At 36.0% G+C, this 23,608-nt stretch overlaps 2 protein-coding genes and 1 pseudogene across 4 annotated transcripts; 1 reads left to right on the top strand and 2 right to left on the bottom strand.

Annotated features, from left to right (window-relative positions):
- Positions 1-1,695, bottom strand: LOC103963650 (UPF0481 protein At3g47200-like). Of its 2 annotated transcripts, XM_048568163.1 has the most exons (2): positions 550-1,695; positions 405-442 (listed from the first exon to the last, which is right to left on the bottom strand). In XM_048568163.1, the coding sequence occupies exons 1-2, from the start codon at positions 1,568-1,570 to the stop codon at positions 438-440; spliced, it is 1,026 nt and encodes a 341-aa protein (XP_048424120.1). In that variant the 5' UTR covers positions 1,571-1,695; the 3' UTR covers positions 405-437. The 2 variants fall into 2 exon arrangements, with proteins under 2 accessions (XP_009374759.1, XP_048424120.1); XM_009376484.2 differs by having other exon boundaries at positions 1-1,694.
- A 1,797-nt stretch (positions 1,696-3,492) lies between these two features.
- Positions 3,493-7,077, bottom strand: LOC103963651 (E3 ubiquitin-protein ligase RGLG5). 2 transcript variants are annotated; one of them, XM_048568158.1, is made up of 13 exons: positions 6,901-7,077; positions 6,541-6,745; positions 6,367-6,451; positions 6,148-6,282; positions 5,942-6,055; positions 5,755-5,852; positions 5,495-5,541; positions 5,310-5,415; positions 5,098-5,225; positions 4,742-4,853; positions 4,031-4,087; positions 3,857-3,952; positions 3,493-3,700 (listed from the first exon to the last, which is right to left on the bottom strand). In XM_048568158.1, the coding sequence occupies exons 2-12, from the start codon at positions 6,712-6,714 to the stop codon at positions 3,869-3,871; spliced, it is 1,140 nt and encodes a 379-aa protein (XP_048424115.1). In that variant the 5' UTR covers positions 6,715-6,745; positions 6,901-7,077; the 3' UTR covers positions 3,493-3,700; positions 3,857-3,868. The 2 variants fall into 2 exon arrangements, with proteins under 2 accessions (XP_048424115.1, XP_018507003.1); XM_018651487.2 differs by having other exon boundaries at positions 3,493-3,756; positions 6,901-7,076.
- Positions 7,078-17,802: 10,725 nt separating this feature from the next.
- The window catches only part of LOC103929493, a 32,939-nt pseudogene continuing 27,133 nt past the window's right edge, over positions 17,803-23,608 (top strand).

Raw genomic sequence — 23,608 nt, forward strand, 5'->3', positions numbered from 1 at the left:
ACTAAATCATTTCATACTTTATTGATTTATAATATGAACAGTTTCATGAGCAAGAAATTGAGTGAATCAGTCAGTGTTTTGAGAGGACTTCTTTCAAAATTTTGACCAGCCAATTATTGTTCACGTTAAAACAAAACAGAAAGTTTGAGGGAGAGCCAAGAGCTCCCTTCATCAAAATATCAGTATTGTTGTTCTTTTAATTGTTGATGTAGCTCATGATAGCCATAGCAGTTTGGCCTCCGGTAACGACAAGAAGGATGAAGGCGTAAAAAACTGTAATGAAGGACCATTGCTTGCTAAAATAGGTGCGCATGAAAGTAGCCCAATGGCTGCTGTAATAGGCCTCCACATCTCTGAATTGCTTGGAGAGGTAGCAATCTCTTATGTTGAATCCAGCTTTTTCCCCCAACTTTCTAAACATCTCAGCTACGTTTTGGTCATTCTGTGAGAAGCCGGTGCTGATGATCCCATTAGAACACAGTAACTTGACGTCTCTAGTTGAACTGAGGAGACAGCTCATGAAAGTAATGTAAGTGCTGAACCACGTACCTGTACTGTATTGGCGGCATTGTTCTAAGGCCAAGCAATTGATGATGAAAGTAGTGGTGAAGTCATTGATGGTTAAAGGTGGGATATATAGAACCCTGTTTTGGAAATTGATGTCAAGGAAGCTGTCCGCTGCTTTGCGTGCCTTGAACTCGATCCCCGAGGATCGTAGTTCTGTGGTACACTGGATTGACTCGGAGGATGGACGGTATAACTTTTGATAAGAGTACTGATCATTTGAAGTACCTTTGAGGGGAAGGAAGGTTAAGCGAAACAAGTCAAGCAAGTGCTCAGGCTCCAACATTCTTGAGTTTTTAAGGACCTCAGTAGGCCTAAGTAATGAATTACTGAAGAACTTCACCGCTTGGATGACTAGTGGAACCGCGGCTTTACGTTGATCCCTCGAGATGTCGTATAATGTTTCGAGGACAGAGAAAGGGAGTTGATTTTCAAGCTTGAGGAGGTCCCTCGTGAGAATTGGAATCAACCATGGCGTGGCTAAGATCGGGTTGCCCTCGCGATCATTTTCATCAACGACGTGATCATCGTCATTGCTCTCACAAACAAATCGAAAAAGCTCGATTATAAAGCACCCATCAAGAACCATCATTTCAACAAAGTCGCTGACGCTCAACTCGTGGTGGTCGGAATAGCAATTTCTCGTGCTTTTCTCCAACCTGCTCATGGCTTTCACGTAGTCTTGTAGGCCGCGCTTTGTTCGCCAAAGGAGGCGATCAAGAAACCACCATTTGTAGCTCTGAAATTCCGATAACTCCTTTTTGCCGTGGTGGTATGGCCCGATGGAGACTATTTCTGGCTGAATGGCTTTTGGACTGATTCCGGCGAGGCCGGGAGGAACTCTATATATGCACACCGAGCTCCTATTTTTTGTTGTTGGAATTTCTCGTCTGTTTTGTTCAAGACGGCTTTGCATATCAACTGCAGATTCGTCGATATCAATCGCGACTTCTTCTGCAGTACAATTTTGCGCTGCTACCACTTGGATAGCCCCACTATAATCCATCTCTCTACAATTTGTGAATAAGGAAACATGGGAGCATCATGTTTATGTATATAGATTACTCATGGAGGGTAACGCTAGATTTCGTTGTGTTATTGAATATCATAATAAAAGTTGTGTTGTTTGTCTATATGTCATGCTTTTGAATAGGAAATTGTTATTTGCACTTGAAAAATTTTATTTGGTATTCCAAACTTTCTATAATTAGAAAGAAAAATACGCTTGTGAGGAGTGTAGAATGAGATTTTTGAAATGCTAATAACAGTTTATTTTGAATATTATAATAAAAGTCGTGTTGTTTGTCTACTGGAAAATTTCGTTGAAATTTCATTTCTGATCAACGATAATTTCATTTGGTCGAAATTTCATTTATAAAGTTGTTGGTAGAAGTTCTGCAAGCACGCAGAAGTTTCCGGGATTATTATTTCAATGGTAGCAGCAGAGTGCTCTTTCATCCACCAATGATTTATTTTTCTAAATTTACAGCATCTGGCCCTACTCCTTACGTTTTCAACAAGTTTGGTTAGTGCATTCTTTTCTTTTGCAAATGGTTGTCAATGCTTACTCTCTAAGGAAAGCTTTAAGTTTTTAAAGCCAATTTTGAAGCAGTTGAATATTAATGCTTTCGGAAATGTTCATGCAGCTGTTCGGAAATGTTAAATGTTGTTTGGAGATTTCCCAAGAAAATATAATAAGAAGAAATTAAATGTCTTTAATTTAAGCTCATTTACCTAATCCAATAATAAGATAATCTGGTTATAACAAGAAATTTGATTGTCTACACAAAAATAGATAATATTTGAATCGTTTAGTTGTACGTATGTACAAAAAAAAGATAATATTTGAATCGTTTAGAGCAAGTCCACCATTGTGGACTGCTCGGGGGACAGTGTATCAAACAGGGCTCAATAGCCCAGCTGAAGGCCTCCAGCGTTGGGAGCCCGAGGGACTGGGCAGGCCCTACCAACAGGCCCGTGAGGAATCGCCAGCCTGCGAGCCCGAGGTGGACTTGACGCAGGGCTAACGTCAGCCTGTCGTCAATCCCTTTTTTATTTTTTTTTTCTGTCAAGCACGTGGGGACGCGTCATCCGACATATTTCAAACCCTAGGGGCCCGCGATGCAGTCTGCGTCAGTTATTGTTGGGAAGCCACGTGGCTTCCCACGGTGCGTTTGATCTCAACAGCTTTTTAAATTGGACCGTCCGATTTGCAACGTTAATAAAAAAAATTGATTTAATATCAACCGTTCGATCTGAGATCGACGATTGATATTAATCTGCTTTATAAATAAATAAATAAAAGAAAAATAGTTTTAAAATTAAGAAAAGTTATCGTTGTGACACGTGGCACAATCTTGAGTGTTGGAATTCAAATTTTTTTTATATCCAATGGCAGAGATTAATTAATTGAATAAAAATTTAAAAAAAATTGTAAAAACTCTGATGGAAATCTATCCTCTAAGATTGTAAACAGATTATGACACGTAGCGCAACGTGATTGGTTAATAATCTTATCAGAAATCCATCACCAACAATTGTATTTTCGGATAATGACACGTGGTGCAACGAGTACGATTAAAAATCTTATCGGAAATCCATGCCCAATAATTGTTTTTTCGAATTTTATGACAAGAGGCGCAACGAGAACAATTAAAAATCTTATCCGAAATTACAAATAAAATTATTTTGTATTATTTAATAATTTTTCGGATAATGACACGTGACGCAACGAGAACGATTAAAAATCTTATCTGAAATTACAATTACAATTATTTTGTATTATTTTATAAATAAAAAAATTACTAATATTTTATTGCCTATTGTCTGGGCTATTGAAGTGCAACGGTAGAGATGCAAAAGATAATTACTGTTCATTAAAGGCATTTACTGTTCACTAGATGGATAGCATAGTGTATTGCCTGGGGAGAGGTTTCACACGCTGGAATTGCTCTTAACTGTGTAATATTTGACTCAAACCAGACCATATGACCCCATAAAACAAATACAATCTGAATCTGCACAATCACATTTTATCTAATAAAAAATAAATAGAGGGCCGCAATAAGACCCAATCAATATAGCCACTAGTACGAAATATTATTTCTGAACTCACTCGCATAGATTCGAAAAATGTCTGCACCAAAAAGATGAGTTGTATATGCTCTCCGGTTGGTACGGCTGCAATTAAAACTGTTCAACAGCATGTAAATGAACACTCAGAAGACAGTGTGTTAAAAGAACGAAGCAAGCAATTGCATATGCATACAAAGTAGATGGAAGACTATCAAACCTTTTCAAATCCCTATATCAATTTGTAATCTTCGGTCCCCACTTGAATTCGACACCATGGGCAATGATAAATTTGTGGTTTGCATTCGCCACATATCTGCACAAAGGGGAAGAAAGTTCAAGGTCTTGTCAGCAATCACAGCATGTCTGCTGAGCAAAACTCAAATCAAAATACCTGATGCCCGCAATACAAGACCATGTTCACTGAATAAGCAAAGCAGATGGTGCAAACCTGCACAAGACAACACAAAATGTTAATCCTAATCCTCAACACCCAAGATACAATAAATCGTAGAACCATCGTAGCAGAAAATTGCAAACACATGTAATTATCCAAATGTGATACAGGTCCATGAAGGCACACAAAAGCTTCAAGGTTTCTGTGCAGTAGATGGTGGACTGTCAAAACTCCATACCCACGCCAAATGGAATTATGAAAACAAATTGGGTTCTGCTATGGCCCATGTCCTAAAGGGTTTCGAACAGTTACTGCTTTTAAGTTTATGGTTAGCACCTTATTGTTCAAAATAAACATCTTCACGAGTAAATCAAAATGTGTCTGTCTACAAAAGACCAGCAGCAAGAATAGACCTAAGCTTAATCTCGTTATGCCCGTGTTCCAAAGGGCTTTGAATTCAACACGAAAGTAGCAACTATAAAATCACAAACATCTATGTAGTAAATATTGATTGGTATCACTTTTCAACACAAAAGTACCACTTTCATAAACAAATCAAAATACATCTGCATAATGTAAATTGAACTTCAGATGTGCAATATGATGTTTTTCACCCTGTGTCCTAAATTCCCTTGATAATACAAGTACCAGCTCTCTGTGGAATTGTGTGAACAAAATCTAGATGTGCCAGCTTAGAAATCTGTATACCTCATTCTCATCGGTAGATCTGACAACAGTTGGAGCCGTGGTAACAGAACTCCTTTCTCTATAATGAGGAGGACAAAGAGAAACCCTCTGCGAAAAATTGCTAGTCTGACCACTGTCCATTTAAAAAGAAGAAAATATGTATGAAAAAGATGTCAACAGGTAACCAACAGCTTTTCACGGATGAGAAACATAAGAACATTGTGAGGAGGAAACCATTTGGGAAAATTGTCATCCCAACCACCGCCAATTTAAAAAAAGAAAAAAAAGAAAAAAAGAAACAGAAATTTCATTCGAAGAAATATGTCAACGGATAATCAAAAGCTTTTACAGATGAGAAATATCAAGAACACTGGTACCCCAACATAGAGAAGTTTCTTGTTGCTTTATACTGAGAAGGAACTTTCATCAGAACTGCTCGTACAAATTCAGCCTCCTTTTTCGAAGGTGGCACATTCTTTGTCATAATGTCTGTAAAATTCACAAACTACAAACAAAGAAACGTTCTTTCCTATTCAGTATTTTCCAATAATCATTAGAATCAAGAATAAATAAAATTTTAAAAGCTTACTTGGAGATTATCAAATAACCGACTAGGAGTAGAGTCACCAAGTTTCTTCACGATGTCCCAGGGCCCATCACCAACACCAACTAGTATAATTGATAGAGGGAACTTGCTGGGATATAAGAAGCATACCAGATCAAGAATGACTGGGAGAACAAACAACTATTATTAATACAAAGTTTACTACTCACCTTGCTTCAACGATGGCATCAAATGTGTTCTGCTTCTGCACACCAAGCTTATCATGCAGTATCACCACTTCAAGTTAGTCACACTACATCAAATGTTTACTACTCACACTGAAACTAAAAATACTGATGCAGACTCCTGAATTTGTGCTGAAATGTAAGCTCAAACACAAAATTTCCAGCCAACAAGAAAACCAAATTGTTTTGTAGATTAACTTACTAGTATATATTCAACTAAAGAAAATGATATTTAGGCAAAATACCTGGCCGCTCGTAATTATCAGCAGGAAATGGAATTGGCCACCACTCTTCTCAACGATTGACGTGGCCTTTTCAATTATAGGTGCAAATGAAGTTGGACCTGCCGGAAACAAGAGTAAAGTAGAATGACTAGTTAGCGAATATGAGGACTTCTCGAGCAATAAATACCTAGGATGCAACAGTAAAAACCTGCCAGTCGCCGAGAAGGAACACTTTTCTTGTAGGCTGTCAATATTTCTTCAAAACCATCGCAATGTCTGCCATCCGGACATATACTGAAGACACCATTGTCATAAGTTGTCGCTGAAAATTATAAAAACAGTGTTTCACATCCCCATTTTCCATAGGATAAAATCCTAGAGAAACAAAAAGGTAAGTAATGGTTTGATAATTACCATCTCCAAAGCCAAAACAGGGGATTATATTATCAAAAGGAGCGCAGGTTTTTCCAATAGTGGATATCGCCTGTTCAAAGGGATTTGGACTGTCCCCAATGTGATGCAAGCTTCTTCTGTTAAATGACTTTTCACCTATTTACAGAACAAATTTCAGCATTTTCACTGCTGCAACACAGACAAAGCATAACACATACTTCGAGAGATTGAAGGCTTAACCTGCCCAGTCACTGAACTTTGTGAAATCGATACCCACAATAAGTTTGGAAGAGTCGAGACCAACATGTGCAAGAGCCCGAGTCACCTGCATCAAGAAAAATAAATAAGTTTGGCAATGGCAGTGGCAGGTAAGAAACTTTCAACGGAATGTTAGTCTAGTAATGCCAATCTCACCGCCTTCAGGGAATTGTTATTCTCAGCAGTTGTTGAGTACAGCTTTGAGTCATAGCACTGAGTTTCTTCAGAATCTTGCGAACGAGCTTGAGGATGTACACTCTTTGAATAAGGCCTTGATCGAGACTTCTTCGGCCGCCTCAGCATGGTTGGAACGCATCCAAATCCACCCATTAGCTCAATTCTCTGCAGAAATTCTTCAATCCTGGACGAAACCCAGAAAAAGAAATTTTTTGAATCCGAAGCTACAAGACAGGAACACAAGCACTGATGAACATTTGACTACTTTTCAGCTAAAACAACATTTTTAGCTGAAACCATGATTAGGGCCCAAATTTTATCAAAAAAAATGACAGATACCTAAAGATAATGAATTAGAGAGCAGATAACTAAGTAGTACGCGGCCAAGGTCGGAGGCCGGACTGTTTTTCCGGGGACTTGCACCGCCTATATTTATATGCCGCTGCTTTCAATTTTTCTTTACTCTTCGTGGCATTGTAGGAGATCTCGCACTGAGGATGTACACGCTTTCCCATTGGCTCAAAGGTCGGTTCAGGAATATGTGCCCCTCAAATCTTGTTTCAGACAGTGCCTAAAGATTCCGACAGAATGAAACGTGTCAATTCATCCCTGGCTATTCTGGCCACTTGACCCTTCTCAGCTTTCCAACAACTTTGATCGTACGCATATCTGTATATTGTACGCATGCTTCCAACAATTTTGGCTTTTGTGGTAAGTGTGTTTTTAGTGGAGTGTTAGTATCACCAACTAAACCCTTAATTTAGATTCCCCTTAAAACTCTTTGACTTTAACTCATCATATATTGAGTCCTGACCTAAACCGTTGGCTGGGTTTTAACCAAAAAAAATTCATTAAATTTATTTTATGACTCAGATTACATAATGCCCCTTATTATGTGATGAAACATTTGGTTGTATTTGTTTTTAATTTATTGCAATTTGGTTAATTAATGATTGTTGGTTTTAAATTCCTAAGAATTAAAATTCCAAATTGATACCTGGCATTTTAAACCCGACCTGTTAAAATTAGTATTCGGGTGACTATTTAATGGGTCGGGTTGTTAACGAGTCAACCCGTTAAATAACGGATCATTTTGGGTCAACCCGCGAAACCAGTTAGCATCCGTTAACACTTGTTATTAAGGGCTTTTGTGTAATTTCAATAGTCATAGTAGGAAGCCCTCAAACTCAAACGGCGAAAAGGATGGATAATGGAGGTGACTGTCAAAATGGATTGATTCCATTGGTTTTGCATATTGGCATTGCGTGTTGGATTTTTGAAGGGGATGGACAAAAATGCACTGCCAACTATTGTAAATGAAATCTGAATGTGAGATCTTGTTTGTACATTAAAATGCATAATTTGAATTGACAAAAAAAAAACAAAAAAAAATTGTTAATGGGGGTTAACGGGTGAAACGGATGAAACGGGTGATCAATGAACTTAACTATTTAGGTTTGGATAATCCGTTAACTTAATGAATTGGGTTCGAATGACCCGTTAACTTAATGGGTCGGGTGAACCTCAACCCAAACCCAAGTTTACAGGTCTAGGCAATGGTGGGTGAAATTTTCAAATAAAACTTCTACAAAATTGTATGATACTAATTTACCTATTAGTGTTAGATAAATTGTTGTGTTACATGAAAATGTAGACAAATTAACCATATTATAGTTGTACTAATTTAGGCTACAAACTAATGTTAGTCCGCCTAAAAAAAAGGCAAATAACTTGCCTATACAATGATTACAGTCTCGGTGAACATGCAATATTAAGGTAAATGAGCCCTTGCATTTAGCTATCTCCTTTCCAGTTTTAACTGTCGATTTGATAAAATATAACCAAACAAGGGATGCTTCCTTGACAAGTTTCTTATTTGCCAACGTGGAGAAAGGAAGTGGGGAGTGCAATTGTTGGCTCTGGTTTTACCAGTTGTGGTGTTTCATGAGTCGATATGGAAGTCTCTGTAGGATTTCGACTGGAAGTGATGAAAGGCGTAACACTAAAATGAGTTTGTGAACTACCTTCCATCATAAATAATCCTAGAAATGCAAATTGATGTTACAATCTTCTAATACAGTACAAACAAACACAACAATAGCAACCGAATCGAGACAAATACATATTAGTGATTAATCAAATACAGCACTATCAACTATTACTGATTAATCAAATACAAGTCAACTGAAATGAGACAACTAATCAAACAAATGGGTCCACTTTCAGGAAAAAAAAAAAAAAACCTAATGAAAATGATTTGAAAATTTTGAGTTTTAACGATAAGGACATAATAAAGGGAAAAATGAATAGTACCAAGATTGATTTTTTTGTGTAAAAATGTAATTTTTCGTTAAAATAAATAGTACCGGAAATTTTTTTTGTTAAAATTTCCTAAAAAAAAAAGTAATAAACTTTGATCGTGCGCATGTTTGTACATTGATCGTACGCATGCTTCCAACAATTGTCTTTGCGGTAGTGTGTTTTTAATGGAGTGTTAAGTCTTTTTAGTTTTCTTAGTCGTAAGCTTGTTTGTATCACTAACTGACCCCTTAAAATTTAGATTTACCCCTTCAAACTCTTCTCTTTGACTTTAACCCATCATATATTTTATTCCTGACTTAAACCCGTTGGCCGGGTTTTAACCAAAAAATATTCATTAAATTTGCTTTAAGACTCAGATTATATAATTTTGTAGTGCTAAAATACCCCTTATTATGTGAGGAAACATTTGGTTGTGTGTGTTTGTAATTTATTGTAATTTGGTTAATTACTAATTCTTTTAAGTTCTAGGAGTTAAAATTTCAAATTGATTTAAGGTGCATGTTTATCCAAACTGAAGATGTGTTGAGGGGAAAAAAGAAAATAAAAATCTCAAGGATATTTAAACTGAAGATGTATTGGCGGGAAAAAAGAAAATAAAAATTTCAAGGTCTTTGAAAGATTTCCTGTAGAGCAAGAGTTTGTGCAATGCAGTTTTGTGTGTTGATTTGGATGGACCTTTTACATTGCACACGGCCTTGTATTTATAAGAATGAGCTGCCTCACTCTCAAGTTGTAGCCGCAGGACATGATTCTTGGAATATTTCTCCATGTAGAATAATCGTCACTTGTCCCTTGCAAATTATCCTATGCGTGCAATTGCATTAGGATAATTTTCCCTTCATCACTCGTCAGTCACATGCATGAACCATGGATAATCATTATCATCACCTCCACATTGGAAAAGGATTTTCGCCGAATCATTTTCTTGAGAATCTTAAGGATTTCGTAATCGTGACCGTTTATCGTATATCGTACGATTAGAAATTATTTTAAAATTTAAAATTTAAAATTAAATATAAATAGTAACTAACGAAAACTGATCGCATAATATATGATAAATGATCATGATCATGGAATCCTACGATCCTCAAGAAAAAGATCTGGCGAGGATGGAAAAACTCATCTTTACTTGCCGCATGCAAAGTTAAAGGCCGCCACGTAATCATCCATTGCTAGTGATAATCCTCGTGCATGGCAAATTTGTTGGTCTTTGACTGATCCCAAATGCCATTGTGACCACATCACCAGAATATTTGGCATCTTCATCTTTTATGCATGCATTAATCTTTTTGCCAATGTATTAGGACTCTTGATATAATTCTCTGATGCTCCAATCCACCACACGTCTAAATGCCAAGAATCCAAAATCAAATTGAACTACATTGCTCGTTTTCAAGTCAGAGATATAATTTGCATCTCACCTATCTTGCACAAGAAAATATCACGATAATTCATCATTATGATAAATAAATAAATAAATCATAATATTATTATTTAACAATAATAAAATTATCTTCATTTTTTCATGTGACGGTGTGGAGCTATGCTTACTTAACACCCTTAATTGCACGGACTGAATGTGTAAATTTGGATCCAAACAGTCTTTTTCAAAAAAAAAAATTGCAGAGAATATGAACATCGTTCCTCGCATAAAACCAGACGAGCTTGAAAGGAAATGAAGTTATAGGTTATGGTTAGACACTGCAAAGTCTACAAACTGAAAGTGAATGATTGGATTTTGTCATTTTTTTTCTTATTGTTGACGCCATTGTAAAGTTTCAGATCATTTTTTTTTTTTAACAGATTCAAATGACTGAATCTATATACAAGATGTTGAACACACTGACCATGAATAAATTAGCAAAGCCATCAGGCTAATAAAAAAAAAGAACTTGAATTAGCAAACCATATATAGAATTATATATGGAATTTATAATGGAATTACCGAGTCTATTTAGAATTTGCATGCTCTCACACCACAGCCCACAAACATAAAAGCAAGATTCTCACTTCTGCAGCTGCTAATACTTGTATCGCATACCAAAGGCTGAAGAGTAGTAATATTAGGATACATGCAGAAAATAATTTTGGGATGTATTCAGATTTTATTTTATTTTTTAAGGGAAAATTTTTGAAATGTCATATGAACTTGTACCCATTTTTCAATTTGTCATATAAACTAAAATTTTAAGCAATTTGTAATACCAACTTTTCAAAATTATCAATTTGTTATCTCATTCTAATTCCGTTAAGTTTTCCATCCAAAATAAATCATGTGCCTTGATTATGACTTGTGTTCAGAGTTATTTCTGTCATTTTAACACCCCACCTCCTTCTATTAAGTTGCATTCGATCAAAACAATTCTAGGATATTCAGTTTAGCATGTCATGAAATCAAATTTTAAAAATCCTTATATGATCTAAATAGTCATTTCATACCAAAGCATACAAGTTATTAAATATTAATTTTTATGTGGGGTGCCTTTAGTATTATGGTCTAGTGGTATTTTTCTTTACTTATAAGTGAGAGGTCTTAGGTTTGATTCTCGCCAAAGACGAATTTAAACCACATAATTGCTAATCCGTTGTGAGGCTAAGCCCATCTCTTTCTCTTAGTGTAAATATCATTTGTTCAAATAAAAGATAAAAAGTTATGTGAGGTGTATTTAACAATATGTAAAATTTTAATAAAACAATAATTTGGTTCTTCCTATACCAAAGATCGTATTAACTGTTGAGCGCATTAGAGGAGCTTCTTCTCCGCCATTGATGAAAGGGTAAATTACGGTTTGACCCCCTGAGCTATCACCCCGTTGAAATTGAACCCCTAAACTATTTTTTTGGTAAATTAACCCCATGAACTATTTAAAATCAGTCAATTAACCCCTTGTTGTTAGATTGCATAATCAATTTTGTCAAATTCAATGGAAAATTAATCATTTCATCATCAATTGTTACTTGTCAGCTATAACTACCAATAAAATTTTGACACAGGACACAAAATAATAAGAAAACATATAGCATAATGAGACAAAAAAAAAAAAAAAAAAAAAACCAAAAGTTTACGTAACGGACCATCTCACATTGTCATTATACATTATTTGTTTTCAAATGTCATAAGTTCATTGGTGGTTATAGTTGACCAATAAGAATTGATGAAAGAATGACTAATTTTTCTTTGAATTTGACGAAGTTGTGGTTGAAATATACCCTAAAAAAATAATTCAAAAGGTCAATTGATTGATTTCAAATAATTCAAGATGTTAAATGGCAATTTACTTTTCAAGAAGGCAGAATTTTCCAAAAACAAGAAAAAGCGAATTCTTCCAAACTAAATAAGTGGTGTAAAAAGCTAATGGTTCGAAATTGGTGTAGAAAGCTAACGAAGTCCTTATTAACCGTTTTAGTGCCTAATGATTCGAGTTCATTCCCATAGTGAAATGTGATAAATGAATAATAGGACACGTGTCATTTATCTGTCATATGTTATTAATCCAATGGATGTAATGTCTTAAGTATTTGATAATGGAGAAATACATTTTCGGTTCTCTCTCTCTCTCTCTCTCGTTTCTCTCTCTAAAGAATTATATAGATTCATTCTCATATCTCTGAAGATTAGTGAGTCAGGTTGAAGAATCTATATAAAGTGAGCATATTATTAAAATTAACACGACAAACCGAAAAAACAAACAAAAATCACCCCCATTAGTGCTCAAGTCATCAAGGAATAAACAAAATCACATAGGAATAAACTAAAGTTAAGAAAAGATCATCCACTACCAATTAGAAACATGCTTTTCCAGTTCATTATTTGTTAGTGCTGTAGTGGAAGAGATCCTACTGTTGAATATATTAACATATTCGTGTGGAAGAAGTTGGGTATTTGCCCGAGAGTTACTCTTCACCAGATTAAAGCAATGTTGCTTTTCCAACTTTGCTAAAAGATATGATCCATAGCTAACTAGTGCATAGTTTATTAACAGATATAACCTTTGATAATTGATGCTTTGCATCAGGCATACGTATTGGGCATATTGCTGTAATATTAATGCAGTTGTATTCCATGACGAGAAGGCATACCCAAAATCAGAGGATATGAACCACGACCTGGTGCTCTAGTGGTAACAGACGAATTGCGAGACTTCTTTAAAATTAAAAAGGAGGTCTCGGGTTCGAAACCTGCTGCTGGTGTGCAAGCTAGAATTGTGACCAAGGGAGGTTGAAATGCATCTGTGAGTCTTTCCGGCCCCTGGAATGGATAGATAACTGTGACTTGTCACCAGTTGACCCAATTTTTAAAAAATATAAAATAAAATAAAATAAAATAAACCAAAGGATATGTCTAATGGGTGCAATCCCCTCTATGTATTGGTAAATTGTAGAAGAGAAATTAATTCAGAAATTTATCGTTTACACAAGTTCCTTGTTGTCTCTTCTCTCTCCCACATTCATACAATTTCTTTCTAGTTATTTGCTAATCTAATTTTAAACTTTGTTGTATCCAGTAAGTGATTTGTCAAGAACTCTTTAGCAAACTCATTCAAGTGAGGCAAATAATATTAAAAAAAAAAACGATTCAAGTCGTACGTCAAAATCATTCTTCAGTTTATTCTTTTTATTTTACATTTACTCTAATACCTACCACTACAAATATCTTGTGTTTCTTTTTCCGGATGCCTTTTCTAATGCACCACTTATATTTGGGAGTGATCATTGACAATTAAAAATTTTATTATGCACTCTTCTTAAACAAGAATGTTATTTTTTTGTTTTAAATATAAAAAGCTTTACAGTCCATAATAACTTTTTTTTTTAAGATGATGAGAATGCCACCCCTCTAGCTATAGAGATAGCTCCACCATTCCTTTTTTCCTACCAACACCTCATGCTAAGCCAATAATGGTGAGTCAACAGCATGTACTGAAACTTCAATATGAAAAATATATACATAAATAGATTGTAAACTTATTGGCTAACTAAGTATATGTACATGTGAAATATTAGTTGTAGCACCTCACGTGAAAACCCTAAGTCAAACTAGAAAATAATAGTATATATGTGTGTGTACACACACACACACTAGTAAAGGTCACACACTCAGTACGTTGAGAAATATATTTTTTATATTTTTTAAATATTCGTTTTTTAATTTTTTTTTTATGAGAGGAGTTATTTTTTTTTAATAGGTTGGCAAGCATCCTAAGAAAATAGGGGTTTGTAGTTAGGAAAGAGAAGAATGAGTTGAGAGGGTGTTGACAAAGTGACATTGTTGTGAGGTTTAGAAAAAAATAATAATAATAACTTGTTGGTTCAAAATTACTTTAAATACCTACATTGTTTTCTTTTCTAATACCTTCTTTCAGTTTTGTATTAAAGGGTATGGTAATAATTTTATGAGTTTTTGGTTGATAAAGAGTTTTATTAATATGTAGTTTAGATATATTTTTTTAAATTTCTCATTGTACAATCAAAGTTTTCTAAAAAAGAAATTCAAAAACTGATAATATCTTGTAAATAGGGGAACCAAACCAAACCAAACCAAATGAACCAAACTATTTGATTGCGGTTCGGTTCGGTTTCAAATAGTTTTGATTTCGATTTTAAACTATTTGCAAACTAAATGTTTAAAAAAATTCATGGTTACCATAATAAAATATTTATATTTTGTGCACATGTCTAAATTAGTAATCAAATATTTGTGGGCTTAAAAGTAATCCCGATTTCAAAGGCATACACATTTTCCCGGTTTTTTGTTCAATCTATGAGTACAGTGGAGTAGCTATTTATATCACAATATTGTCCACTTTCTATTGGCCCTTCCTTACAACTTTATATATCCAATTTTCAATTACCCATTAGTTCTCTCATGTTTCATGTTTATTCTTACCACCACTCACATTGTCTTTGAGACATCAGTCCTTTAAACAAATAGGACCAGCTAACTAATTAGAACCAACACCTAATATTGGTGTTAAATTAAACATAGGAACCAAATAACTATTAGAACCTAAATCTAATATTAAATTAAAATATTTAATTTTTGCTATGCGGTTTGGTTTTGGTGCGGTTTCAAATGTTCAAAACCGAATCCTAACCATTTTTTTCACATTACGGTTTTGTTTCAATCCGAAAACCATTTCAAAACCCAAAATTGAACCATTTGGTGCGGTTTGATTTGGTTCATGTTTTGGTTTCGTTTTTCGGTTTCAAGTGCCCACCCCTAGGTAAAAGAAAGTCAACTTCGACTTTTAACTTTAGGTTTATGGAAGAGTAAGGAAATGTTAGACTCTATGTGCAATGTATTCAAATTAGTAATTCCTCTCAGAAGAGATACGATTGTTGGGACTAGGTTGTCACTCAAGCTCGTAATGCACAAACCCAATAAGAAATATTATCGAATGGCGCAGGCATAGAACCTTCCTTGAACAGAGCCTACAATATTATAAAGGCAGACTCTTAGACAAATGAGAGTATCACAGATAATCCAGCAACAAAGTTACAAAGTTGAGCATAAAACAACTTTTCAAGAAACATGCATAAACATCAATTATTCATATATTCAAGCTCATATCATGCTTCTAAATTCATTTGTCAAATCAATTGCTTCATACTTTTGGTAAGGTTTATACTTTGAGATGAGAGACATGAGGAAGAGAAGCGGAACAATAGATAACAACGCAATCTATTCTTCGTCCCTCTCCTTCACACATCTACCATCCAACCTGCACACGGGCATTACTCTCTTATTTTCATTCCATCCGATGTCACTACTATAGTAAACCAATGATATCATTTGCTCTGATACCATGTTAACTACATTGCAAAAGATGAAGAATTGGTACAAAGGAAGAGAAAGAATTGGTAGAGAGAAACAAGAGAGATTGTATTGATTGGTAGAGAGAAACAAGAGAGATTGTATTGATTGATTAGAGAAAATGTATACAACTGAACTTAAGGAAATGATATCTACACAATCCCTTATATAGCCATATATTCCAATTACAATGATACCCTTGTAACTATATTAACAAACTCAACCACTAAAATAATGTCACGTGGCATTTTTGTTATATCAGCTATTACTCCCCCCTCAAACTAAACTTGGAGTATCTAAGTGAAGTTTGAACTAGCTAGGTATTTGGGAGACATGGTTGAAGCACCAACCATAACAACACTCCAAAGGAAAATCAGCGCAAATGGCTTCCCTGACTACGATCTGTGATTTGACATCTCAGTTCACAGCCCAGAAAAACCTTATTGGAATATATTGTTCACAACCTAGAAGTTACGGAACGATTGTGGAAGTACTAAGGAAATTAACAAAAGAAAAAAAATGAAACTAATGAGAAGTGGAACCACCAAAATTCATAGTGTAAGCCTAGTGGCTTTGACACCATGTTAACTACATTGCAAGAAATGAAGAATTGGTACAGAAGAAGAGAAAGAATTGGTAGAAAGAAACAAGAGAGATTGTATTGATTGATTAGAGAAAATGTATACAACTGAATTTAAGGAAATGATAACTACACGATCCCTTATATAGCCATGTATCCCAATTACAATGATACCCTTCTAACTATATTAACAAACTCAACCACTAGAATAATGCCACGTGACATTTTTGTTATATCAACTCTTAAAAACAACCTTGTAGTTTAAGAAACATGAATTAGCTAACCCTATAGCCAAGATATGCTCATGTAAAATCCTTTAATAGATTCCCAAACAAATACAGTCTGCACAATCAAATTTCTTGTTATTTCCAAAAGAGAATATTAGTTTGCAGGCTAGTGCATCTTTACCTTAATGGTCTCGTGGTTCAGAATAAGAACTTTAACCCTCTATATACTGCAAAGAAACTCGGATGCATTGTCAAAGTTATCACAGACATCTCTCCTCGACTTCAAAAAAATCTCTGCCCTTTCTAAACGCATTAGTTCCCTGAGATTTTGGCGGTTCAAGAAATTCCTAATCCATTTGAAGTATTTGAGATTTGGAGCAGAAATAGTTAATGATCTGCTGCCAGGTTGATAATATTCCCACTCTACATGTATATCTTCAAGTTTCTCAGCTGAGATGCTAAGATGGCAGATGCCACTGTGAAATGACACAATGAGTTTTCAATGGTGATATTTAAGGCTGGTTTGGAATTGCTGTGCTTTGAAAAAAAACTGCTTCTGCTGTATTGTGAGAATAAGCAACTGTGAAATAAAACAGTAAAGTGTTTGGTAAACTTTTTTGTAAAAGTGCTTTTGAAAAAAAAAAAGTAGTATTATAGTGTTTGATAAACTTTTATGTAAAACAGATGTGAAAAAAAACTGGTTTATCAAAGCTAGGTTTTGCAGCTTTGTGTTTTTGGCTTTTTTTTCACCCAAAACTGTGAAAAAAAGCTGAAGTTGAATGTTTACCAAACATAAAAAAGCTCCCAGCATTTTTTTATAGCCATTTTTTTTTTCAGAATCACCTTAGTACCAAACTAGGGCTTACTGTTCTAACATCATAAAGCTGCAATTCCTTCATGCATTTGCGAGAACTTAAGATCCATTTGGAAAAGCCTTCATCTATTCGAACATTACTCAACTTCAAGTTTTGGAGATTAGTAGAACCGGAAAAGGAGGGAACTTTAAATGGTATTTCATGACCCTATTTCCCTGTGTTTCCAAACACAGGACAGGAAACTTCACTCCCACCAAGAGTTATTCTTTCTTCCATTTACTCCCTCTTTTCATGCTATTGTCATTTGATGATAAGCTATTTATTTCATTTGTTTACAATTTCATTGCCACTTTTATTTGTGAAACCTTACTTCACAACTTGAAGACATAACCGGGGATTGTACTTACCCAGGCATTCTTCATTCAACACGCTTTGCAATAATTTTTCTCCTTGTTTTGTGTTCTCCTAGTTCCTGAGTTGAGAATGAGTGGAAAAGAAGGCCATGCAATTGGAATTGATCTGGGGACAACGTATTCATGTGTAGCAGTGTGGCGATATGTGCTAAAGTTTGTTTGTTTTGGTGGTTTTCTTAGGTTATAATGGCAAAGAATGGAGAGAATCTTGGAGATGTTTTTGATCGTTTTCAAGGCTGTGTTCAATGCATCAACCATTACTTCATTAAGTAGGTGAATGTTTGTAGGGTATGGCGCATTGCCATGACCCATACTTGTTTAAGAGAGTGATTGACAAGAGGCTTAACAACCATTTCAGCCATACTACTCCAGATTACATCCTAGCCCTTCATTTGGGGTTTTAAGTGATCTAATCAGGAGTGTACACTTGTCACTCACACACTCACATATACATTTAAACTAAAAAACTAGTCGTTGGGACTAAAACCCTTCATTTCTTCTTTCTTCTTCGATGCAGACAGCAGCCATGCTCAGGAGCTCCTTACTGCTTTCGATCCCTCGACTTCAGAACCTGTTTAGCTTCCAACACTCCCCTCTAAATTGCTTCTGGGAGTCATTCCGAGCAATCCCCTCAGGTAATTGAATCTCTCCGTAGGTAATGCTTTTGTGAAAATGTCTGCGATCTGATCTTCTGTACTGCAATAAATTAGCTTGATTGTGTTGTCCTGTAATGCCTCTCTGATGAAATGATATCTTCTTTTGATGTGCTTTGTTCTCTGATGAAATACTGGGTTTTTTGTCATGGCGATTGCAGAGTTGTTGTCACACAGAAGTGGTGTGGCATCAACCTACAATTCCCCAAAGTCTATAAGTATGAACCTTAGCCAAATAGCTTGAGTTGTAGCTTCTGATGCACTCACATACTCTGCCTCCGCTGTGGACAGTGCAACATTTTGTTACTTCACAAAGGCCCATGAAAATACCCCTGAACCAAAGGTGAAATCATAGCCCGATGTGCTTCTGCTATCATTTTCACTGCCACCCAGTCAATGTCACATAATCCAATTAGGATAGTTGATTTCCCCATTTCATACTTGATCCCAAAATCAAGTGTTCCTTGCACATATCTTAGCACTCTCGTAGCTGTCCCTATATGTATCTTGCTAGGATTCTGCATAAACCTAGAAAGTAGGCTTGCTAAGAACATTAGATCCGGCCTTGTTACAGTTAGGTACAATAAACTGCCAACAATGCTTTTGTAGAGACTAGCATCTGCAGATTCACTTCCATCATCCTTCGTAAGCTTCTCATTTACAATTAGGGGTGTAGAGTCCGATTTGCATCCCTTGAACCCAAACTTTTCAAGAAATATTTTAGCATATTTCTTTTGATGATTGAAAATGCTACTTGCTTCTTGAATTACTTCAATGCCAAGAAAGTGATGCAAGAGGCTTAGATCAGTCATCTCATACCTCTTCATCATCTATTCTTTGAACTCTTCAATCATTGCAGCATCATTTCCAGTGTAGACAACATCATCCACATAGATTGAGACAATAAGTGTCTTGTTGTTGCTTTCTATCTTGGTGTAGAGTGTAGCTTCACTAGGACTTTTCTGAAATCCTTTCTTAGTGAAATAGGAATCAATCTCACTATATCAAGCTCTTGGAGCTTGCTTTAGGCCATAGAGTGTCTTCCTTAGCTTGTACACCTTTTTCTGGAAACTCTTGACTAGTGAGCCCTTGAGGTTGTTCCACAAACACCTCCTCCTCTAGCACTCCATTTCGAAATGCAAATTTAACATCCAATTGATGCAACTTCCAACCCTTCTTGGCTACCAGGGCTATCAAGGTCCTTATGGTGTCTAACCTTGCTACTGGAGCAAAGGTTTCATTGAAGTTTACTCAAGGCTTCTATGAGTAGCCTTTAGTTACCAATCTGGCCTTGTTCTTCTGTACAGAACCATCTAGGTTGAGCTTCACTTTGTACATCCATTTCACACCAATCACAAGTTTGTCACTTGGTCGATTTACAAGTTCCCAAGTGTCATTCTTCTCAATCATTTCAAGTTCTTCCTTCATTGCTTTCTTCTAAGCTTTGTCTTTCTCAGCTTCTTCATATGTTTCTGGTTCCACTACACATTAGTTACATGTAGCATAGATCTCATCCAAGCTTCTTAAGCTCATTGGAGTTGAACTTGGAGTTGTTATCTGTGATTGACTCGGTTATGGACTCATGCTTGTTTGTTGTGGAGTCTTTTGTGTGTCACCATTTTCTGTAATTTCTTCTTGAATTGAGGTTTCCATAGGCTGCCTTGTTTGCCCATTATTGAGGTCAAGTTATAGAGATACACTGTCTTTCTCTTCTACACTTGTTTCCCAATTCCATGTTGAGTCTTCATCAAAGATAACATCTCTTGATAGATTTATCTTCTGAGTTGACATATTGTAAACTCTATACCCTATTTCATTGGTTCCATAACCCACAAACACACCCTTGTTGCTTGATTTTTCCAACTTCTGCCTTAGTTGTTGAGGAATGTGACTATAACATATTGAGCCAAACACTTTCAGATACTTCATAGAAGGCTTCCTTCCACTGAACACTTCAAATGGTGTCTTTTTATTTAGTGCTTTAGTAGGGCATCTATTCAATAGGTACATTGAGGTGTTCATAGCTTCACCCTAAAATGTATAGAGCATGTTCTTCTCATGCATCATAGACTTAGCCATTTCGACTATAGTCCTATTTTTACTTTCTGCAATCTCATTCTGTTGTGGTGAATATGCCATAGTGAGTTTCTTCTCCAACCCTACATCTTCATATAATGCATTGAACTCATGTGAGGTGTACTCACCTCCCCTATCACTTCTCAGTCTTTTGATTCGGTATCCACTTTGCAATTCCACCATTACCTTGAACTTCTTGAATATTGTGAATACCTCAAACTTGAACCTCATGAAATACACCCAACACATCCGTGAGTAGTCATGAATAAAGGTTAGGAAATACCTGTTTCCATTGATTGTTGTTGTTTGCATTGGTCCACACACATCTGTGTGAATCAATTCAAGTGGCTTTGTTGCCCTCCAAGTCTTTCCAACTTCAAATGGATCTCTGTGATGCTTACCAAACACACACCCTCCACAGGTTTCATTGCATTAATCCATCTTTGGTATACCTTGCACCATTTCATGCTTTTGCATATTTTGTAAGCTTGTCATGTTTAAATGACCAAGCCTTTTGTGCCATAGCTTCATAGAACCTGTCACACTTGCTTTCCTTGCCACTTCCTCTAAGTACTTCAGCATAAGTAGAAAGCTTATGTTTTTCACTTCCACTCTAGTCACTAGATTTGATAGGCACCTGTCATCATAGATCTCAACCACAGTTCCCCCAAATAGTAGGAAATAGCCATGCTCCATCATTTGACCCACACTAAGTAGATTCTCATCCAATCCAGGCACTAGCATCACATCCTTATGCATCTTCTTCCTTTCTTGGTGTTAATGACCAGAGTTCCTCTTCCAGTGGCTTTGACAATGTTTCCATCTCCCATTTTCACTTTTCTAGTGAAGTTTGTGTCAATATCAATGAGTAATGACTTATGTGCAGTCATGTGATTGTTGCAGCCATTGTCAATGTACCACACTTCATTGTTTTTCTCCATTTTTGCACTGAAAGCACAGAATACATTTTTTTTTCCTTGCACTTGATTTGCGCAGTTCACTTGCTGCACATTCTTTGATCTGCAATCCTTCATAATGTCCCGAACTTGTTACATTTGTGACATCTAAGCTTGTCCTTGAACCAATACTCCCCAAGATGAAATTTGTCACAGTGCTTGCAGTGTTGCTTGGTTCTTGGACCTTCATTTGAGTTACTGCCTTGGTTAGGTCTAGGGTTTTGATACCCCTTTCCTTCTCATTTCTTGTTCTTGCCCTTCCACTGTGGTTTTTATTTGCTTGCCACTAGCTTGACTACTAGATCCAACAGAGAATGATTAAAATGTTTTCTCAGTGGCAAAATCAGCATGCCTCTCAAGTCTTTGGTCAAAAGCTCTTAAGGATGCTGTCACATCTTACACACTAAGGGTTTTAGTGTCTTTGGTTTCTTCAATGACACTCACTATTAAATTATAGGGTTTAGTCAAACTAATCAACAGTTTTTGGACAATTCTTTCATTTGGCAGTTCTTCACCTTATGTTCTTATCTTATTTACAACATCAAATAGCCTAGTAAAGTAATCTTTCAACAGCTTATTTTCCCTCATTCCTGTATACTCGAAATCTTTTCTAAGCGATTGAAGTTTTACATTTCTAACTTTGGTGTCTCCTCTGTACTCTTGCCGTAAAACTTCACAAGCTCCCTTTGCAGTCTCTTCATTTGCTATCCTCGGGAAAATGGTGTCTGAGACAGCACCTTGGATCATTCCAAGTGTTCTAGCATCCTCCATCCGGTTCTGCTTCAGTGTTTTGAGTTGTGTTTCTGTGAGGTCCTACTCTAGAGCATCGACCTCTATCTTAGGTAGTTCATAACCATTTTGAACCATATCCCATATATATCATAGGACTTGAAAATGGTTGTCATTCTTATTCTCCAAAAATCATAGTTCTCCCCATCAAAGACTGGAGCTTTTAGCTCACTACTACTGCTAGATCCCTTCATTTCAGGGTTGTTTTGTTGATTTTTGTTGTTGAGGACACTACGTAGGTGTTTCCAAAGATCTCAACTTGCACAGATTACTCCCAGAATGTTGTAAGATCATAAACTAAGCTTTGAGGCCATGCTAAAGTTTGTTTGGTTTGGTGGTTTTCTTGGGTTAGAATGGAGAGAATTTTGGAGATGTTTTTGACGGTTTTCAAGGTTTTGTGTTCAATGCATTAGCCATTACTTCATTAAGTAGGTGAATGTTTGTAGGGTATGGTGCATTGTCATGACCCATACTTGTTTAAGGGAGTGATTGACAAGATGCTTAACAACCATTTCAGTCATACTACTCCAAATTCCATCCTAGCCCTTCATTTGGGGTTTTAAGTGATCTAATCTGGAGTGTACACTTGTCACTCACACGCTCACTACATACATTTAAACTGAAAAACTAGCCGTTGGGACTAAAGCCCTTCATTTCTTCTTTCTTCTTCAATGCAGACAACAACCATGCTCAGGAGCTCCTTGCTACCTTTGATCCCTCGACTTCAGAAACTGTTTAGCTTCCAACAATATGATCACATTGAAATCATAGTGAATGGTCAGGGGAACAGAACAACTCCGTCTTATGTTGCTTTCACAAATTAGAAACCCCTCAAACTCAATCTTTGGTAAGGCTAATCTTCTCACATCTATACCATTCGAGGCTACAAGTGTTTGCATTCTTATAAACTATTTTGTTTTTGTGTTTTTGTTTTGTTTTTTTATCATCATTTTTTTCATTAGCTAAATATTGACTTTTCTTAACCTGAGCTTTGTGATCCTCCTAATGGGTGCTTAATGCTATGGTTGGGTGAGGGAATTTTCAAGTCTCGAGGGTGTGAGGATAAGTTAGCAAGGAATGGATCTTAAACCGATAGACGAGGGATTAAAAAAGCACCATATGGGCATTAGAAGGCAATGTGAGAGAGATTTGTCAATCCTTGCTTGCAAGGTGTTTATAAATCCCTCTTACAAACCTTTGTAATGCTCACATGACACATTTCTAATCCTTCCTAATGTTTCGTGATCGATCCGTTACTAATTTGACATCAATATTGTGGGATTTGGAAGTCCCTCACCCCAATATATCCTATGGGTATTTCTTGGGTAGTTACAGACTTACAGTACCCAAATTAACTAGTTTTTGCATTTTAATGAGGTTGGTTATGTAAAAGACATAATTA

Source organism: the organism of the source record quoted next, unplaced genomic scaffold (assembly GCF_019419815.1).
Source record: "Pyrus x bretschneideri cultivar Hongxiangsu unplaced genomic scaffold, Pyrus_bretschneideri_v1 Contig47, whole genome shotgun sequence".
NCBI lineage: Eukaryota > Viridiplantae > Streptophyta > Magnoliopsida > Rosales > Rosaceae > Pyrus > Pyrus x bretschneideri.